This window comes from Girardinichthys multiradiatus, chromosome 13 (assembly GCF_021462225.1).
Source record: "Girardinichthys multiradiatus isolate DD_20200921_A chromosome 13, DD_fGirMul_XY1, whole genome shotgun sequence".
NCBI lineage: Eukaryota > Metazoa > Chordata > Actinopteri > Cyprinodontiformes > Goodeidae > Girardinichthys > Girardinichthys multiradiatus.
The window spans coordinates 20,823,191-20,844,243 of NC_061806.1; the positions used below are offsets into that span (position 1 = coordinate 20,823,191).

Consider the following 21,053-nt stretch of genomic DNA (forward strand, 5'->3'; position numbering starts at 1 on the left):
CTTTCAGAAAGCTTGGAGAAGAACTGTTTAAGGGTACTTTAATAAATTACAGTCCTGTTCCACAGAAGCAAATTACCAAAATAATCAGGAAATACCAAATAGGGAGGATTGAGGAAAAATTAGCAACTAAAAACCCTGAAATCTAACACCAAGGTTGTGGTTCATTAAATTGTGTGATTGGGGTTGCATGTTAAATACTCACAAGGCATAGTGGATCCCTGTTATGAGCTGAACCAAGAACTCTGAAGTGACAGTGAGTCGTGTGCTGATGCCTTTATAGCGCCTCAGCTGTTGCCGCGGGTAACCACATATACTCACCCTGGAGAGGAAAAGCAATTATTACAAACACAATAAAGCAGCTTGCATCATATGAAGCTAAACAATGACTCCACAGGGGCCACTTGATTACAGGTACATTACTTCCCTATGGTGAGCTAATATGAAACTAAGTGTCTGCTGAATATAAACATTCACAAACACGATATCAAGCATGATCGACAACTTTTATAAAATATTTAGTATGAATAGTTAATTCATCTGTAAATGGCTTTCACACAGCTTGTAACCAAAACTTCTGTAAGGCCTATACTTGGAAGCCAAAGGGCTATTATACACAACTCTCGCATAACAAACTGTGAAGGGGAAATCCAAGCTGATGACTCCTCATCAGACCAGTGCTCAGCTGCAGTTGGCAGATGCCCAAAATCACTGAGCCTGGATGTGTGCACATGGCGGTTTGAAGCCAAATAGTGGTATCTTGAGTCTCGCTGGCAGCAAAAGGCTATAAGAGGATCAGATCAGCAACTGCTTGCAAACTAGCATGGACGTGTTGAAATTAACTATGATGTTCCAACTAAGATTATATGTGGCTTGTGTTTGTGTCATTTGTTAAGTGAAGCAAACAAACAACATTACATTGAGAGCTTTTGTGCATGTGGGTCTCTCTTACCTGGAACTAAGCTGACAGAGGGACTGCAGGGAGGTGGCGGTCATGTAGCTGAGAACTGCGTTGTAGCACAGCAGCAGGTAGGTCAGCACCTCAAATCTCATGGAACAGAAAACAAACAGCACATTACAATCAAGTGCACTGGGAGATGACTCACCAAAATATTAAAGCACATTCCTACAGACATTCTCAACTATACTGCAAACTAGTTGATAATTAATAACACATCTGCATTACAAAAGTGTACCTCTAAAGGTTTCTTTTTATTTTATTTTATATTTTGTCACAAGACAACCACACACTTTTTTTTTTCAGCTCTAGTAGCCTTAATTTCCTTAGTAAGTTGACAAGAAAGGGGTGAAAAGAGGGGTAAGGCATGCAGCAAATGTTCCTGGACCGGGAGTCAAACCAGCAATGGGCTGCGTCGAGGACAGAAGCCTCCATGCATGAGTCGCGCGTTTTTAGACCTGTGCCACCGCCGCATTTTATGTTATAGAATGTCATAGATCAACACAACTCAGCACATACTTGTGAAACAAATCAGTTTTTGAGGTGAATATGTATTCAGCTCTCCTGAGCAATACTTTAGCAAAGCTACTTTTCCTGCAATTGCTGCTGTAAGTCTTTTGAAATATACCTCTACCAGCTTTGCATATCTACACATTAAATTTATCCCAACTCTTCTTTGCAAAAATAGCACAAGCTCAGTCCTATTAGCTGGATATCATGTGTTTAGCTCTTTCTGGGTCTTGCCAAAGATTCTCGATTACATTTAGGTCTGGACTAATACAATAATACGCTATGGCCCATTCCATTGTCCCGGCTGGTCATTGTCGTGTAAGCAGGTCAGCCCAGTCTCAAGACTTTTAAAGGCTATGACAGGAGTTCTTTGAATACTGCAATGGGTTTACCTCCATCCATCGCTCCATCAATTTTGACCAACTTTCCTGTCTCTACATCCCCACAGCATTATGCTGCCCCCACTATGTTTCACTATGGGGATGGTGTTTTCAGGGTGAGGTGCAGTATTAATGTTCTGCCACACATAACGTTTTCATGTAGACCTAAATGTTTCATTTTGGTCTCATCTGACCAGAGGACCTTCTTCCACATATTTGCTGTGCCCCCTACGTAGCTTGAGGCAAATTGCACACGACCTCTTATTTGCTTTTATCAATGAGCTTCATTTTGCCACCATCACATCAAGGTCAGATTTGTAGGGTGCAGGACTAACAACTGGCCTGTCAATAGATCTCTGCAGCTCCTCCAGAGTTACTATGAGCCTTTTGTAGGAGTGGTAAATAAAATATGTCTTTCAATTCATTGAGATGCAGCCATGGACAACTCTGACTCAACTAACCAGTGTCAACAGAAGGTGGAACTAGAAAGCTAACACGTTTGGCACCCGGACCATTTAAGGTGAACATACACCACACCCAGCAACCTGTGCCCCAACAGGAAAAATAGCCTATACAAGAGCCAGACCATATGCAGCAGGGTGTGTAAAACTAAATGGAAGAATTTCGAAACACGACAAACCCAAAGAACCATATAACACGACTCCACCCCGAGCAAGAGTTAGGCAGCTTTTCTTACCTGCCACCTTAAACCAGACAATCATCGAGCTAGCGATGTCAAAGCTTCCACCTAACTCAGCATAGATGAAGCTAATTACAAAGTTCAGTGCAGCTCTTCCCACAGAGTATTTGCCACCACAGAAAATATGAACTATGGAGCTCTCCTTGGATGCAACATGCCACCTCAAACAGATTTCACTGAAACCTTGATCTGAACCCTCTACAACAGCACCATAAAGAAAGGGACAACACAACAAGCAGACAGGTTAGCTCTAGCATGTGATGCACGGACAGCTAAAGCCAGAGAATCTTATTCTCATCTCGTATGGACAATTTTGCGAGGCACTTTAAAAAACAAAAAAATGCTAATCTGAAATGCTAACTTGAAATCCAGAACAAAACTAATTTTACACTGAACATCTCATAATGATCTTAGAAACCAACCAGACAAGTTCTGTCACATTAAATTAGTTGAAAGCAAGAGATAAAATATAGTTCAACTAGACTGAACAAGAGAGAAAAAAAAAGCTGGGAACATTTCCTTTAGGCAAACATGACCAATAGTTTGTTTAAAGTTGCATTAATTTAGGAAACTCGAAGCAGCATAGCTCCAGATAAAACAAAGCAACTGCCATGGGCAATCACAGAGTCAAGTCCATCATGAATAAAATAATTTGTTGTGGCAGCAGCTCAACACACCACAAACCCAACCACAATATATTTGAGAGAGCTGAAATAAATAACTTCGTCAGACCTTTCAGCATCCTTTGTGGGAGCAACTATTTCAGTTACTGGCTGATGTCATAACTGTCATGGTCCTACCAGGAAAGCTGCATTTAAAACTACCACAATTCAGCCTTTGTCCAAATCTACCCACTGGGAAAGTAAAACAATAAAGACACCAATACCCCTACCTGTTTTGTGCTGTAAAAGTCTCTCTCTGGAGGAGTGGCCCACTATACACAACCCTGCTCAGCCCGTGATTGGCTAAAGCTCCTTCTGTAAGAGCCATGGAGCCGATGGCTGATGGCTAGAAGCAAGATGAAGAGGTTTCATTTACTAAATGCAAAGACATTTAAATTGAGGAGTTTCGCAAATCTGAGTGTGAGACATACCTCATGATACACTGAGGGTTTGGAAAGAGAAGGGACGGTGAAAGATAATATTTTACTTTGTCCATCTTTATCAACTATTTCCTGTGAAAGAGAAAGACAGGAAAAGGAAAACAAATTGTTATGTCAGTAAAAAAAACAAATATTTTCCTCTAAAGTGAAACTTCTGATCTCTTTAGGCACATCCATTTGTTATTTGTGGGTGTTTGCTCATAGATTTTGAGATGTTATTTCCTCACATGCTCGGTTGGAGTGTGAATAGGTATTTGTGCGAACACACACACATACACAAAAACCCCAGGGTTCTAGCGTCCCCTGAGTGCCTGTGAATGTCAAATAGATTATTAGGAGCCAGGCGACGTGCTAACTGAGTGACAGCTGACCTATTCTGGTATTCAGAGAGGAAGTGAGGAGATACTGCACTTTGCTGATAGAGCATTTAGTGCCAAAGTAAATGAAAATTGAAGACAATTTTTATAATTAGAAGTGCTGGTTTATCCCTGTGAGACGATTAAGGGTGTTCATAAGGTGCAAAGCAATTGAATTTCAGTTCATCCATTTCTCTCTGACATGCTGTCACTCTCACTGCTCAGCTTTCTAATGACAGGAATGAAAACTAAACTTTAAAAACATACGATTCTATGATAATCTGAGCATTTCAAGCCCAACAGGATGTTTAAACTTAACTGCTATGAAGATCTAGGAAATCAAGGGACATGATTTATTTGTTTTAATCACACTGGAAACTAGGCCTGAAACAATGAATTCTGATCAATCAGTTATCCTGATTAATCATCAACTAATTCAGTAATCAAATTAACATTAACTGCACTACACAGACTCCGAAACATGCCATTTGCTGATAGAACAACCCACCCAGAGCAGTAATTAGGCCAGAATTGTACATAAAATACACCATTTTGAGTTTAAGATGAAAAACCTTCTTTGTCTGTAAATATACTGTATCCAGAACTCCTCATGTGGCACAGTTTAGCTTCACCTGGTACAAATTCTGTAAAACATCTCCTATGAAGCGCTTTTTTCTATCCGATTATTAATTGAAAAAAATAGTCAACAGATTAATCTATTAGCAAAATAATCGTTAGTTGCAGCCCTACTGGAAACACTTTATCAATATTAACAAGGCCAGCTCCTCTCTAGGGATCACTTGTTCTCCTACCAGGTTGTAAATGCCCAGCAGCAGTGCCTCAATGCAGCCGGATGTGTGGGGGTCTCTGGCAGCGCTGACGGACAGAAGGCTCCATAGGAGCTCTGGCAGGAACTGCAGTGTGAAACGCTGCAGCTGCGGCACACCGCTCCGGTAAAACTCGAAAAGCTGGTGACAAACTGGCTCCAGCAGCTGAAGGAGGACAGAAAATATGGTATGTAAAATGGTCAAAACAAAATCACAGCAGCTCAACGGTGATGCAAGCTTTTGGGACTTTGAATTGAAGATAAAACTTGAATGTTTCTTTTTAAAAAGAGCCAAAATTGAGTTTTTACTCCAAATGGCTTAAATTTGTTTCACTGTGTGTACATACGTCGCTGTAGTTTTCTCGGATGACCTTGTAGAGCGCAGGTATCAGGGAACCTTTGTCTTTAAGTGACGCGGCATAGGTGGAGATTGCACTGTCAGGGAGGGTCTGAAAAATAACACAAACAGCTGAATTCTGCTACACGGTAGCTTCTCCACCGTATATATTTACCAATATACATTCTCACCTACATATTTCTCACATACAGTCCTAACTACACAGTTTGATCTCATAATCATGACAACATAATAATACAAAATCGTGTGATTATAACATCATTGTCAAATATTTGAATGGTGATATCAGTCGGGATAAATCCACATTTTTCTCACCAGCCTCTTTCTCAGCCGTCATTATGAGGCTCCCACAGTCTCTGTGACCTTCAGTATGTTGGAGACTAGCATTTGTGTCAGCTGTGGACACTGGCTCCAGGTCACTTCACCAATTTATACCCCTATTTTTAACTTCCATTCCATTACTGTAAACAAACCATTATGTGCCCATGTTATAAACCATTGCGTATTTGTTGTGCATATTAAATATTAGTTTTCATAGGTAGTTGAGTATTTTCATGAACTGTGAAGATCTGTAAAAAAATAAAAAAACAGGGATGCACAAATATGAAAATTTGGGCCAATATCAATATTTGACAATAATATTGCTGTTATGGCCGATAACCAATATTATTTATATTATATATATACTTCCCTACAACTTTCAACACTGTGACAGAAAACGACCATACTGCTGACAGTGCTTCTCTGCTTCAGTTAAACACCCCACAATCCTTCACTGCATCAACATCACATGCCCAAACAAAAACCACATGGCCAACCTCCTCCCCCACCTGAAACACGCACAGCAACAACATGTAAAAAAATATGATGTGGATGTTAACGCCAATATATCGTCAATCCCTAAAAACAAAAAAAAACAAAAAAACAACCTAAAATCTCATTTACTGTATATTATTATCTAAAGACTTTCCATTGCACCTTATTCTTTTTAATTTTTTCTGATCCTAGTAAACTCTTGATAACATATGACTGTTGGTCAAACCAAGCTAACCCTGAATGACCTCCTGCAGGTAGGCGTCATTTCTTGGGGCCACATAATTTCATTTATCTTACAGTAGCCTAAGAAGTAGCAGGAGCATATTGGCACGTTTGGTATGAAATGTCACGTGGCAGATGGTCTTAACAAAACAACCAAAACTCTGGAGTGAGTAAATGATCAGAGGGGAAAATTTGCAACTATTGCAGTGACACTGCGACCAGGGTAAACACATCATTGGCATGCAAAGCATACATTTCTGACACTGAGATTATAATGGCAACAAATACTGCATTCCAATAAGTCCTTTGTGGTATTAATGTTGCACACAATAATACTGCCATTGCACTATTTGATGTATTTTAAACAGCTGCAGCCATACTCATAAAACATACTTTTAGGCATTTAAGTTTAGACAGCATTTTACAATAAAAATACTGTCAGTGTTTATGTTCAAAACAAATGTGGTTTCAGACTCTATCCTACTGCTCTTCCTGTTTGGTGAGCGCTAAAGCTTATTGTTACAAAGTCTCCATAACAACTGATCAATGTTATATATGTGCCGACCAGCTGCTTGGGAGTAATGCAAGAAGGAAATCCTTTTCTGTCTGACCATCACAAGCTATTGTTCGATTTAACCAAAGGCACATTGTGGCAAGCATCATGATTTAGTTTAGGCTACAAACATTAGAATCTCTGTTGAAACTGAACACTAGAAATAGGGCCCTTTGAAATCAGTTTGATTTTTTTCCACCAAATTCCACTTTTTCCATTTTTATTTTTAGGAATTCCACTTTTTACATACATACAACCATTTTTGTAGACCCAAAAAGTGTGTAATTATAATAAATAATTCAACAAATCAACAGCCAAAGATTACCAAACTTACTGCTTTTCAACTTTCACAAATGTAACAAAGGGCTTTGATTCAGCAAAATATGAAGTGCTTTGGCAAGGTATTTTTACAGAACAAAAAACATTACGTGCAAAGCAAATACACACTGTGTGTGCACTCTTGCATAATGAAAAGCACCTATCTTCATTTCTATGTCTTTTATCTGTCACAGAGATCTCCATGGAAGGACATGATTGTCCGTCTTTTTGTGATTAGCTCTCATTTTGAACCCTTTTTGCAGCGCTTTACCAAACATGAAGCTTCGTCAGTTTTTTCTAAAGGAATACCTATTTGGCACACAGCAAAAAATGACCTTCAATAAACTTGCGCCTTGCTTCTACTGGTTCAGTTAAATGCTCAAGAGCTAGCAGGTGCGAGTTGCTGGCGCTAGCTTCTTCTTCTCCCCATGTCCGATGTGACTCTTCCAGTCAATAAGGTGCTGCTCAGAAGACTTGCATAAAAGTTCTCTAACCCATAGTTTTGCGCTAAGCTTTAGATTTTTACATTTTTGGCGGTAATGTTAAAGGCTGTGAAATTCTGCGTTTTGTTGTGGATTCCATTTTGTCTGATAAATCCTGTCCATGGAACTGACAGAGCTATACATGGCGTTGTGACACCTTTTAAAACCCGCTCACACATTTCTTGCATAAAACGAAACTCATCAGTTGCACTGATTGCTTGCATTTAGAGGACAACAGATTTATACATGTATTTACACTAAAACTCATCTTGTGCTTCATGTACTGGTGAGTACTTGTGTTTAAGTGGGAGCGCTGCAATTTTCTGCGAACAAAGCTCTTCACAGAGTGTGTCTGCTTATATGAGTGAAATAAATTATGTGGGTGAAAAGGAGCAGCAGAAACGACTCACATGCTGATGATGAGTGAAGGACCTTTCAGATTTTTGGGCTCGAGATAAAGACCTACCTTAAATTCTGACAGCCATTCCTCCACCACTCCTTGGTCCATAGCCAACATGTTCCCTCATCTGCAGTGGAGTTGCTTCAACCTAAGAAAGGCAAAAGGTACACATTAAGTACACACTACCTATACACATATATGGTTCATATTGATTCACAGGCATGTACACACAAGAAACTTCTTGAAACTTTCTATTATTCAACATTCTCCGGATAAAAATATATGAACTAAAAACAGCAAACAGTGTACAGTGAATGTACACGCTCCGGGGCTGCAACACTTCAAAGAAATACGAGTCTCTCCATCCTTTTGCTTTTCTCCAGCATGCCTCTCATCCCTCTCCAGACAAACACCTCTGCAACAAGCACCTTCTCAACTTAGGCTTGTAAATCTAACATCACCCACACAGCAAACCCTGGCTGACTTCACTGCTGAAGCACCAATGAGGGATAAGAAAAAAAAACCAAAAAACAAGCTGAACAGGCTGTACAGGTTGGATGTCCATGAAGAGAGGCAGACAGAAAGTAAATGCAATCTACTTCTATTTATATGTTTTTTTTAATGGAACAAATTGTGCTCTTTTGATTTCTGCTTAAATCCTGATCATAATTTTCCATTGCTAATGAACAAGGCACTTAAAGTTTCTGCACAAAACATCCCCCTAATGCATCTATGGTGTGTGTTACAAGCTTATTTTCAAAAGAAACACCATTAAGTTATCGTTCTCTGCAAGATGATTCCCTACACTAAATGAGTTTGCCATTAAATGTGATTTCTTATCAGTAATAAAGCTTCTCACAGCTTTGTTAAACATGCCACAGCCAGCACCATCAACATCAGAAGAACAGAAAGACAAAGCATAAGGAAATCTGAAGAAGAGGACAAGGCAGCATTTCTTTTTAAGATTACCATCTGTTCAGTCTGGTTGCTTTGAAACTCAATAATGGGGGAGAATTAAAATTAATAGAGTGTATCCATAATGGATTAGGAGTTCCTCTGGCTAAAATTGATGATTTATTAATCAAATCAGTGCATTGGCAGTTTTCCAAATGAATTAATCTGTAGACGTTGTTTAGAGCAACAAAACAATACTCTGCAGCTTCACTTTTGTGGCTATGGGTAACACATTTTAGCATAAGGCATAGGCAGGTTACCGCTATCAAGGCATACCAAAGTTTTAAATAGTTCTAGTTTCAAAACGGCCACAATTCTTATACTGTTCCTATGGTATAAAGTCCAGAGTGACCAGAGTTTTAAGCTGGCTGTAATGTAGCAAAGTATAAGCCATTATTTATTAGAATTTCGATACATATGGGGAAACGTTTCCTTCACTCATAAGCAGTGAGATATAACTTAAACTCATTGTCTTTCTAGAGGCACATTGTGAGTCAAACAAGCTCATACAAAATGGTTAACTAGTCAGGCTATCTGCACATGTTGCTAGCCTGCAGTCTGTTTCTGAACAGACCTGCCGAAGTAGTATCTTAGCATGCAAATTGTACTTTTAAAAAAAGCATTACCTTTAACAATAGTAATCGCAGGCGGTTTCTTAGTTTCCATGCTACGACATTCCAATCAGCAGGTTTTCACAGAAAAATGTGTGGGAGTGACCAGAATGGCCAAAACAGGTAAGGTAGAGGTAGACCAGAGACCGGATTCTGCTATAAACACTAGGAAAAAACTGCGGTAACCTCAGAACCTTCTCTGGCATCTTAATAGGACTTTAAACCATAAGACAAAAACTTTTAGCTAGACCGAGGCTTTTAAAGCTTTGACACTGGCTCATGCATAGTGTTAAGTCTACGTATCAATAAAATGTATAATATTATCATTAAAATAAACATGTTGTTTTAGCAGCAGTAGGGATATTTGTTGCCTTTCTAAAAAAAACAACAAACAAAAAAAAACTCGATCACGTTATACAATTTTACTTTAGATTTTAGTGTAAATACAAAGATAGCACAAAATTGTGGCATTTTTACTGAAGGTTATAATATGATAATTTCATACTGCACCTTGTTGACTTTAAATAAACTACAAAGTTACTAAGGTGCAACGCATTGATTAAATTTAAATGCTGATGGCATAACGCACTAAGAAAAGATGTCAAGATAGTCGTCAAGATTTTTAGAGTCTGAGCCGAAGACAGAGACCTTTTTTTTTTTTTTAAATACAGGGGCAACATCTCTGTGCCTCGGATGAATGATCTGTATTCATTTAAGGCTGTGTTATGCCTGTGTTGTGTCAGCTTTGTAATAACAATCACAAGGCTAAATTAGAAGTTGAATGCAGAAACCAAGTCCATATTTGGTGTGTCTGGTGATGCAGTCACAGAGAAAGCAAGTGGGAGGGAAAAGTCCCTTAATGAGAACTCATTTTGTGGAGAAGAAAAAGAAAAACAATGTTCTCATATTGAGATAAAAGACGGGATAAGTCTTAACTCCTGTTTTATTTTAGCCAGACGTCAACAAGATTTTTAACATTTCAGCTCATGCATAATCAAACTGTGAAGGAACAATCTTTCACATTAAAGAAGTGAATCCAGAAAAATCCTCATGCACCCTTAAGAATATCACTTCTCTTGCTACATCTTCCCTGCCTCTGGATGTATTTTTTTTGTTTTATAAATCCACCTTGATCCATTTCTATTTTTTTCTGCCGCATGGGTTCCTCCACTGCAGCCAGGTGTCTATTTATGGACTGTACCAATGACAGGAACGACAAGTGGGGAGGGGAGCCAGTGACTCATGAAATGAGGAAGAATTAAAAACCAGAATAGTATGCTTTTAAAGAAATTAAGTCTTTTGTGGCAGCCTGTTGTTCCGTTCTTTCACACCGACACAGACAACAAATAGAATGCTGTTATCTAAAGTCAGCATATGCCTCTTAATAAAGGCTGTGATTAAACTGTGGATGAGTCAGTCTTGTAAGAGGGAGAATTTTCCTCCTACAAAGTGACTGCCAACCCATTAACTTTGTTCAGGGTGACGTCTGGGGCATGTAATTTCAATCAACCGTGTCCAGAAAAGGACTACAATCACCAGCTACCCGTTGTGCAGCGAACTTAGATGAGATTTACTTCCTGCTAAAGCTCCAGGAAGAAGCTGATAAGGACAAGGAGAGGAAGAACAAAACAGAGAGATTATGTGAAAACTGACGCAGCCAAAAACAGGCAAATGCCAAACAATAAAAAAGGCTAAGATAACAGGCACAACCAAAAAAAAAAAAAAAAAAAGATGTTTTAAGGTCAAAAGGTATGAACATAATAATAATTTTAAAAACTCTTAAATACTTCTTATGTTTTTTAACACCTAGCTTTGCAGAGGCAAGATTCTTCCCGTACATCGTATTGAACTACATCAATCAGGCATAACATTACGACCACTGACAGGTGAGGTGAATAATGCTGATTATATTCTTATTATGGCATGCCACCTCCTAGTGGGTGGGTTGTATTAGGCACAAAGTGAACATTTTGTCCTTAGAGTTGATGTTTACAAGTAGAAACATAGACAGGCATAAGGATTTGAGCAAGTTTGACCACGTTGTGATGGACAGACAGGTCAGAACATCTCCAAAACTGCAGCTCTTGGCGGATGTTCCCAGTCAAATGTGATCTAAGGAAGGACTACTGGTGAACTGGACTCATTGATGCATGTGGGGAGCGACAGCTGGCCTGTGCGGTCCCATTTGACAGACAAGCTAATGTAGCTGAAGTTGCTAGGGAAATTGTGGGGTATGGGTCTTCAAAGCTACAACCAGTCAGGGTGGGAGTGATGAGCCCTCTCCGTCGTTGAGAGTGCTGACAATTGACACGTGAGCATCAGAACTGGACCACGGATCAATGGCAGTAAGACTGCTCTGATAAATCACGTTTTCTTTTGCATCACCAAAGCATCGCTGCAGAGCATGTACACTCTTTCATGAAACTGTATTCCTTGATGGGTGTGGCCTCTCACAAACAGGATAATGAGCCCTGCCACAAAGCAAAACTCAGTCAGGAACGGTTGGACAAGCACAACAAGTTTGAGTTTGGCAAATTCCCCTTTTCTCGATCCAATCGAATATCTGCTGAGCAAACCTGTCTGATCCATTGAGGTCCCCACCTCGCAACTTACAGGACCTAGAGTAAAGTATGTGCTGCTTCAGCTTAGTGTCAGATACCACAGCATACCTTCAAAGTTCTAGTAGCACCTATACCTCAATGGGTCAGGTGTGTTTTGGCAGACAAAGTGGGACCAGACACCCCATTAGGTTGGTGGTTATTCTCTTTTGGTCTAATCAGTGTATATTGTCCCTGCAATGTTAATGTGTTCACAATGCTCTGTTAATATTGCAAAGAACTGTTTGGCATCTAATAATTGTTTGATATAATATTCCAACAGTCAAAACTCATTTTTTACCTGCCAAGAAAATATTCAACCATTGCTTCCGTCATCCTCACGCTTGGTGAAGATGATGAGACCTAAAATTATAAAGGTCACAGAATGGTGAAAGAAGAAAAATGACGAGATGTAGAGAAACTATGGATTTCATACAACTGACATTCCTCAAATTCACAATATCAAAAGTGCATGATTTTCTGATACTCTTTATCATCATATACTGCAAAAATCTTCAATGACAGGGCCAATAAAATATGTAGATTACTTACAGGCAAGCTCCAGCCCGAAAACTTTCCTCATGGATCTCAGGAAATAGGACTTTATTTTTAAAAGAAAATGCTATAAATGTAACGTTCGCAAGGAATTACAGAACAGAATCATTTTAGTTTCTTTAATAAAGTATGTTTAACTACTTCTAAAGGTGGAAAAGGCACTGAGCTCTTTCTTTTCCTTAGCATTAAGAGAATTCAATGAACCATTTTTACAGCTGCTATATAACATTCTTTCAGATCATTTGACTTAGTTAAGAACCCTGTTAAACAACTCAAATGACCACACCCAAAGCTTACTGAACATGAAAAGGGAATTTGCTATGAAACATTTAAATGTCAGTTTTGGGTTTTGCCAACAGCTCTGAACAACCGAATCAATATAAAAAGTTTTTTTTAATTATGAAATATAAAATACATTTTAGGTTTCTAACGCAAAAGTTGCATCGTACATTTAATCAGTTACTCATGGACAGCTTTGCTAAATAATCTGCCCCTGACCCTGAGAGAGAACAATTTTAGCTAAAATGGAACTAGCATCAAATTCATCCCTGGAAATGAAAACCAGAATAAAAAAATATTCTAATGCAAAGAGTCTCTACAGACAGATAGAAACCATCTTGTGGAGGAAAACAGAAAACCGATCATACTGCGAGAACTCTGCAGCATGCAGTTATGTTTGGAGGCACATCTTCATCTCTCATCTTTATCTGGTGAACCAATTATGACAGAAGTCGATATGTATTGGGAGAGCATCCTTGAACAACTCAGGCGACAGCTGGTGAGTTCATTCTGCGTTACTCAAGCACAACGACCAGATAAAACTCACACAATTAACAGCTGAGCAGACTTGAGATGCAGAAGCAAGACCTTGTTCAAGTTATGAATAAGTAGATAGATGAAAGGGAAGCGCAGGCAGGATGGTGAATAAAATGGATACCAATTAGATGAACAAATGCTGAAAGGATGTAAGAGTTACAATAAAAGAACCCTTATCAGCCACTTCAACAAGCTCTACTGCCAATAAATGGAATACGTATGGCAAAGAAAAATAGTTTTATGAATCACTTTTTGGTTCTTCAGGTTAATGAGTTGCTAAAATGTATTAGAAACAGAGATGTACCGATAAAATCATCTTAAATCATCTGCAGGTCAAATACTAAACAATCTGATCTGTTTTCTTATTCATTAAATGCATAAAAACTAAGGCTCTTGCTCTTTTGGTCTATGGTTACGCCAGTCAACTTTTATTTTTTATTTTTTACTTCTTGCCCCGTTTTTGATTTTGATCAAAATCAGATAAAGGTTAAGGATGTTCTCTGATGCTATGAGGTTTGAAATTCTGCCATTTCCTCAGCCTAGTCATATTCAAATGTAATACTTCTAGTTCTTCTAGTTTTAAGTGATACAAAAGAAGAATCACAATATATCGAAACTGGAATTGACAGGTCACACCTGAAAGAAAACTGGAAATTGTTATCGATCTGACCAGTGCATGTCTAATTTGGAACCATTTTAATTAAACTACAAACTATTACACTTTTTTTTCACACTGTGATGTAAATATTAAAGAATAAGCAGATGTTTCCCTTTCTAAACATCTGTGGTAAATCTGAAAATGTAGAAGCTGTCACAAAGGTTAATCTCCCAGCTCTGCTGTTGTACCAAATTCTTCGGGTGTTCCCAGCAAAATGAAAGACTGGTGTGCGGAACAACTCAAGAGGTGGATAACTCAACAGGAGTCACCAGGGACATCAAAGTAAATCGATGTCCCTGGTACATCGAGAGTTCATTAGGTTTCGATCTGTGCTGGCTGGCAGGCAGGCTTATAGCCTCTGAGAAACACAACAGAAACCAGAAGATTTTTGACGTACATGCCTCCCAAAGACCCAGAAAAGCTAAAAGATTCACCCAGTAAGTTCTCCAACAGCAAGGCAAAGTTCTGTTGAAAGCGGCTAATTGTGATGAAGTGATGGTGAATGTTTCATACATTGCAGAAGTGAGTGTGTTGCAAGTGTGTTTACTCAGTGACCAGTTTGACAAAACTTGTTCCTGTGAGCTCGCTAAAGTTGACAGCTAATTTCCTTCTGAATTAACACCTACACCACAGAGTTTAACTGTGACACACCACCAGACGCAGTGTGTAACCCAGTTAAAATGAGCTTATTTTTAACTCCTTCTGAAGACCTCTTTTGACACAAGTCTCCTGCAAGTTTACATTTCTAATCCCTGTTGTTGCAATCGCATGTTCTGGCAAACACACCCACATGCTGACATAAGATCCTCCAAAATTGACCTCATATGGAAAATTGCAGATGCTTAAAAAGAAATTTAAAAATCCCATGAAAACGTATGAAGGGACTCTGTGAAACCCTGCAGTAAAGACAAACATACCTGTCTGTGAAAGCCAGCAGTGAGCGAACTGCAGTGAGTCCAAGTGAGAATGATTTAGAAGGACATCCACTCTTATTTACACCCCCCCCCCAACTGATTACCTCATTTCCTATAACACACACATGTGTTCCTCCTTTTTTTTTTTTGAGGAAGAGACTAGACCATTAAAAATGAAGGCTTGAAGAGAGGGAAGAAAGACAACAATGGGTGGTTTTGTGAGCCACCAAGTCGCCCCAACTGCCTTTTCCTGTGGTACAGGCTGCATTGATCTGCTGGTTAGCGTGAGATAATCACAATGACTCCTACAAAGTTATACCTTTAGAATGAATCATACAAGACTTGCGTTCTTGAATGCACAAATGAACAGCACTAATATTAAATCTACTATTACAATAAAATATGATCCAATCCTAAGTCTCAGGAACTTACACTCGTTGCTCCAAAGCTGTTTAACTCTGAAAGGCACAGAGTCGAGGTGCAACTACGATCATATGACTGTTCATACATGCCCCAACCTCACCTGCTCACCATTCAAGCTCTGCTAAGAGCTGTTAACAGCACCCAAAACATCAACATCAACAGTCCCTAACATGGCTCTTTCGCCTCTGTCTATTCTAATCTTGTTTTTTTGGACTATAATGGCCTGTAGACAACCTTGCTGCATCACTGCCTCCCACCTTGCAATCCCCTAAGGTCTTTCACAACAGCAGGTAGCTTAAAGCTCAGAGGAACCACTGAGAGCCAGGGCAATGCTTCTGTTTTTAGTCTCTTCTCCAAACACTAATGCATGACAGAAAATTGCCAGCAGCAAACATGACAACAGTCTGTGGCTTGTGTCTGCATGCCGTTTCAGTGCTGAGGGACACAGAGCGATCTGACAAGAGAGGAATCCTCTTATAGCAGCCCACACTCACTTCTACTTTGCCTCTAAGCCAGTGATGCATCTTCATCCCTTCAATTCTCTATCTTCTTGTTGGAAGTGCGCCTGGGGGGGAGGGGGGGGGGGGGGGGGGGGGGTTAACCATGAGAAACAGTTCTTAAAGCTTTTTTTTCTTTTTTTCTTACAGCCATTCGTTTCCACTCTGTGTCCCAGCTTGCTTGTCACAGTTTGATAACTCACCTAATGTGCAAACTCAAACCGGAGTTTAAATGCTCTTAAGATGTCTGCTGGATCATAGGGCTGGAAATATGGCTGCACAATTAATCCAGCCGCATCGTCGCTACAATATGCAATATAAAAGTTGCAAGGGATTGCTTGGATGCAATATTTTTGGAGATAACATTTGAAGAGAAAAGCATTAAAACTCTGCTTGCCAATAACTTATTTGGCCACTTAGACAGGATGGACTTTCACTATCCTTTGCCCAGGATGCTATGATGTAGATCTTGATGAGCAAGATGCTAAAGCTTAGTGAGACTAGGGAAAATGTGAAAAAAGAGAGCTTTAATCACAATCAATACTGCTATGGAAATATAATACTACTCAGAAATTTGTCTCTCTGTGCCACATGTGCACAAATTGTAGATGTTGAACATAGAGCAAATACAAGAACTGCTAAATTCAAGAGGATATTTTACTAACCTTCTGGCATTGGTGCATATTAGTGATGCCAGATGACAGAAAAGCCTGAATGTTCTTCCAGCTCCATGACCTAAGGACTTTGTTGTCAAAAACAATAAGAGGCCTGAGACACTAGCAGCCATGGATGCCATTTCAGCAAGTTAACAGTGTACAATCACCTCCTTAACTTCTATTTGCTGCCTCCCTGTTAAATCCAAAATTGTACCTAAAATCTTCTTCTTAAATATAACACCACTAACAATACTGTCTATTTTAAGACTAAAAACTTTCCTTTTTTGATAACTCTTAAGCTCAAGAATCTTGTTTTCCCTAAGCTATCTGTGTAGTTATGTTATATACAGGTCCTTCTCAAAATATTAGCATATTGTGATGAAGTTCATTATTTTCCATAATGTAATGATGAAAATTTAACATTCATATATTTTAGATTCATTGTACACTAACTGAAATATTTCAGGTCTTTTATTGTCTTAATACAGATGATTTTGGCATACAGCTCATGAAAACCCAAAATTCCTATCTCACAAAATTAGCATATTTCATCCGACCAATAAAAGAAAAGTGTTTTTAATACAAAAAACGTCAACCTTCAAATAATCATGTACAGTTATGCACTCAATACTTGGTCGGGAATCCTTTGGCAGAAATGACTGCTTCAATGCGGCGTGGCATGGAGGCAAGCAGCCTGTGGCACTGCTGAGGTCTTATGGAGGCCCAGGATGCTTCGATAGCGGCCTTTAGCTCATCCAGAGTGTTGGGTCTTGAGTCTCTCAACGTTCTCTTCACAATATCCCACAGATTCTCTATGGGGTTCAGGTCAGGAGAGTTGGCAGGCCAATTGAGCACAGTGATACCATGGTCAGTAAACCATTTACCAGTGGTTTTGGCACTGTGAGCAGGTGCCAGGTCGTGCTGAAAAATGAAATCTTCATCTCCATAAAGCTTTTCAGCAGATGGAAGCATGAAGTGCTCCAAAATCTCCTGATAGCTAGCTGCATTGACCCTGCCCTTGATAAAACACAGTGGACCAACACCAGCAGCTGACACGGCACACCAGACCATCACTGACTGTGGGTACTTGACACTGGACATCTGGCATTTTGGCATTTCCTTCTCCCCAGTCTTCCTCCAGACTCTGGCACCTTGATTTCCGAATGACATGCAGAATTTGCTTTCATCCGAAAAAAGTACTTTGGACCACTGAGCAACAGTCCAGTGCTGCTTCCCTGTAGCCCAGGTCAGGCGCTTCTGCCGCTGTTTCTGGTTCAAAAGTGGCTTGACCTGGGGAATGCGGCACCTGTAGCCCATTTCCTGCACACGCCTGTGCACGGTGGCTCTGGATGTTTCTACTCCAGACTCGGTCCACTGCTTCCGCAGGTCCCCCAAGGTCTGGAATCGGCCCTTCTCCACAATCTTCCTCAGGGTCCGGTCACCTCTTCTCGTTGTGCAGCGTTTTCTGCCACACTTTTTCCTTCCCACAGACTTCCCACTGAGGTGCCTTGATACAGCACTCTGGGAACAGCCTATTCGTTCAGAAATTTCTTTCTGTGTCTTACCCTCTTGCTTGAGGGTGTCAATAGTGGCCTTCTGGACAGCAGTCAGGTCGGCAGTCTTACCCATGATTGGGGTTTTGAGTGATGAACCAGGCTGGGAGTTTTAAAGGCCTCAGGAATCTTTTGCAGGTGTTTAGAGTTAACTCGTTGATTCAGATGATTAGGTTCATAGCTCGTTTAGAGACCCTTTTAATGATATGCTAATTTTGTGAGATAGAAATTTTGGGTTTTCATGAGCTGTATGCCAAAATCATCCGTATTAAGACAATAAAAGACCTGAAATATTTCAGTTAGTGTGCAATGAATCTAAAATATATGAATGTTAAATTTTCATCATTACATTATGGAAAATAATGAACTTTATCACAATATGCTAATGTTTTGAGAAGGACCTGTATATGCTTAGGCTGCTGGAGTACATACTGACTGTACTGTTTTTCTCTGCTTTTTTCTCCTACTACTTTCAAATTACGCCCCTTTTCCATTAGTACCTACTCTACTCGGGTCGGCTCCACACGGTTTGGTTCATTCTCCATTACAACTGAGTACCATCTCAGCAGCCTTGGCTGCTGTTTACTCCATGGTTGCTGTCAGACGTGGAGTGAAAGAAGAGAACCAGAGAAGACTGCGGGCAGCAAGACTTAGCACCCTGGAAAAGTACAGGAGAGCGAGAGAGGGAGGCCATGGATAGGTAATAGCTAGAGGACCTATGAGGGTAAGCTAACACTAACCAATGTTAGCTTGCTATACTAATCATATACACAGGAAGCCCAATTTAAAGGTTTGAAGATATTAGTTATTAAAAGATGTTGTGACTAGCGACGCCGCCCTTACCCAATCAGTGACCAAAAGTCTTCAGTACGGTTCGGCTCACTTGGATCCGCAAACAAGCAGGCACTAAATGGAAAGCCTAAAAAGAGAGTACAGCCGTACCAAACTGCGCTGCAAAGGGACTGCCGGAAAAGGCGCATAAGTTGCATTTAATGCTGCCATTAACTTTATGTTGTCGCTCAGTTTTTTTTCCTCTCCATACAAGATACTGTTTCTCTTTTAGAGCATTAACTAATGGTACCATTAACTCTCCTTTTCTGTTAACCCTAAATCGGTTGCAGCAGATGGGCTCCCAAACCAAGCCTTATTTGTTTGGAGATTTCTTTTTGTTAAAAAAAATTGTTGTTCCTCTCTACATTTGTCGCTGGCTTGTTCAGAAAGAGAAATCACTGCAAGGGCAATGACCCATTGCAGTCAGCTACCCTTCCATACATAGACAATGAAACTGATTTGACTGTATTGTATTAGAATCAGGATGGAACTACACTGTTTGTGGAGGGATCTGAATGTGAACATACGATTTGATTGTATTATTATGGACTGAGATCTGGTTGGGCCGAATCTGATTCTGATCAAGTGTATATGGATTGGACCACTTTGTAAAGTGCCATGAGATGACAGCGGTTGTAGTTTGGCGACATTTAGATAAAATACATATACTTTTCGTAGTGCGAAAGACACTATTTTTACCTTCTGGTATTTGAGGTGAAATTTTCTATCGGTCCTAGATATACAGGAAATCCCTGAGCAGACAGAGTAGGGAAGAGCTACGTCACATGACAGCTGTTAAACATGCAAACAACGGCTTATCCGACATGCCAAGCTGCTGTTGTTGAATTTCTCTTACGAACAGGCAGAAAAATCACCTAAAGAATCTTAATAGGTCCACACCCATACATACACACAGCTATAGCTAATCAGTCAAGTACAAAGTCTAACACATTAAACTGATACTTTCAATTCCTGTGGCAGAAAATGTGCGAACGAAAAATACGTAACCCGTAGCTTACCCATTACTTTAGTTCATGATAAACAATGCAAAATGTTCGGTTTAGTTCATTGCTGTCTAGTTTGTTATTAACCTCTAACAGACAGCACGTGAGAAAAAAACAAAAACGTTATGTCTCAACATATTTGTCGACTGGTACTAAATAAGAGCGCCACATACTAGGTTGTTGTTTATATTGTATGTTTTTAGGCGGGTTTCTCCCAGAGAGTGTAAGTTAATCCTCCGCCGCTTCTATGTCACGGCTTACTGAATGACTTCGAGCTGTCACCCCAGCTGCTGCATCCACATTAGCAACTCGGCTAGCTCAAATACGGCACCTCACCGACAGAAATTCAGAAAGTTACTCCAAACTTACTGGCATGCTATCCGTCAGGTTCCTGGTATTAATGTCCTGCGTCGTTCCAAAGATTTTAGTGAAAGGCTAACCCTCCGCTAGTCCATATATCTCCTTAATAATTCAACACCATCAGCTCCTTCCATCTTCGTTACTTTCTCCGGTCAGACTACCATCAACGGAGAAGACGCAAAGTCCACTGAGGGACAGATATCTTAGCCAATCAGAGAGCAGGAGGTCAATTGTAACCACGCCTCAAAATAGGGTGGTCAATCAAATGAGTCTGTAGCCCGCAAGGTGATAATTTCCATGATCAAGTTAGGTTGTCCATGTCATTCTCTGGTCTTTGACAGCGAAGTGATCTACCCAATATGCAGGACAACAATCAGACGTAAGAAAATATTTTACGTGATATCTAAATATCTTCACTATTAAAAGTAACGAGAAATTAGTGAGTAAACTGTAAAATTAAATCTAAAATTCTTTGTTGTACAGTAAAACGGCAATTATAGTTAATAAAAGCTACTTGTATCAAATATTTAAAACTCTTTTTGTTGAACTTAAAAAATACATTATTAGCCACGACATCATTTACCATAATAGTAATTTGATGACAGATTCATCAGGTCTAAATGCAAAACGACGGCTCTCAGATTTA

General features: G+C 39.7%; 1 protein-coding gene across 5 annotated transcripts in view; it reads right to left on the minus strand.

The window, feature by feature from the left end:
- fam126a (family with sequence similarity 126 member A) overlaps nucleotides 1-20,584 on the minus strand; it is a 30,028-nt gene extending 9,444 nt beyond the window's left edge. The window contains exons 1-9 of one of the 5 annotated variants that reach the window (XM_047384016.1): nucleotides 20,417-20,582; nucleotides 12,442-12,503; nucleotides 8,045-8,126; nucleotides 5,177-5,278; nucleotides 4,816-4,995; nucleotides 3,639-3,719; nucleotides 3,438-3,553; nucleotides 950-1,045; nucleotides 203-319 (exon numbers count right to left, since the gene is read on the minus strand). In XM_047384016.1, the coding sequence (XP_047239972.1) occupies nucleotides 203-319; nucleotides 950-1,045; nucleotides 3,438-3,553; nucleotides 3,639-3,719; nucleotides 4,816-4,995; nucleotides 5,177-5,278; nucleotides 8,045-8,095 (743 nt within the window). In that variant the 5' untranslated portion in view covers nucleotides 8,096-8,126; nucleotides 12,442-12,503; nucleotides 20,417-20,582. Of the gene's footprint in view, nucleotides 1-202; nucleotides 320-949; nucleotides 1,046-3,437; nucleotides 3,554-3,638; nucleotides 3,720-4,815; nucleotides 4,996-5,176; nucleotides 5,279-8,044; nucleotides 8,127-8,209; nucleotides 8,332-12,441; nucleotides 12,504-15,086; nucleotides 15,116-20,416 lie in introns of those variants that run through there. The other 4 variants (XM_047384015.1, XM_047384017.1, XM_047384018.1 and 1 more) reach the window with 4 other exon arrangements.
- Nucleotides 20,585-21,053: the final 469 nt, after the last annotated feature.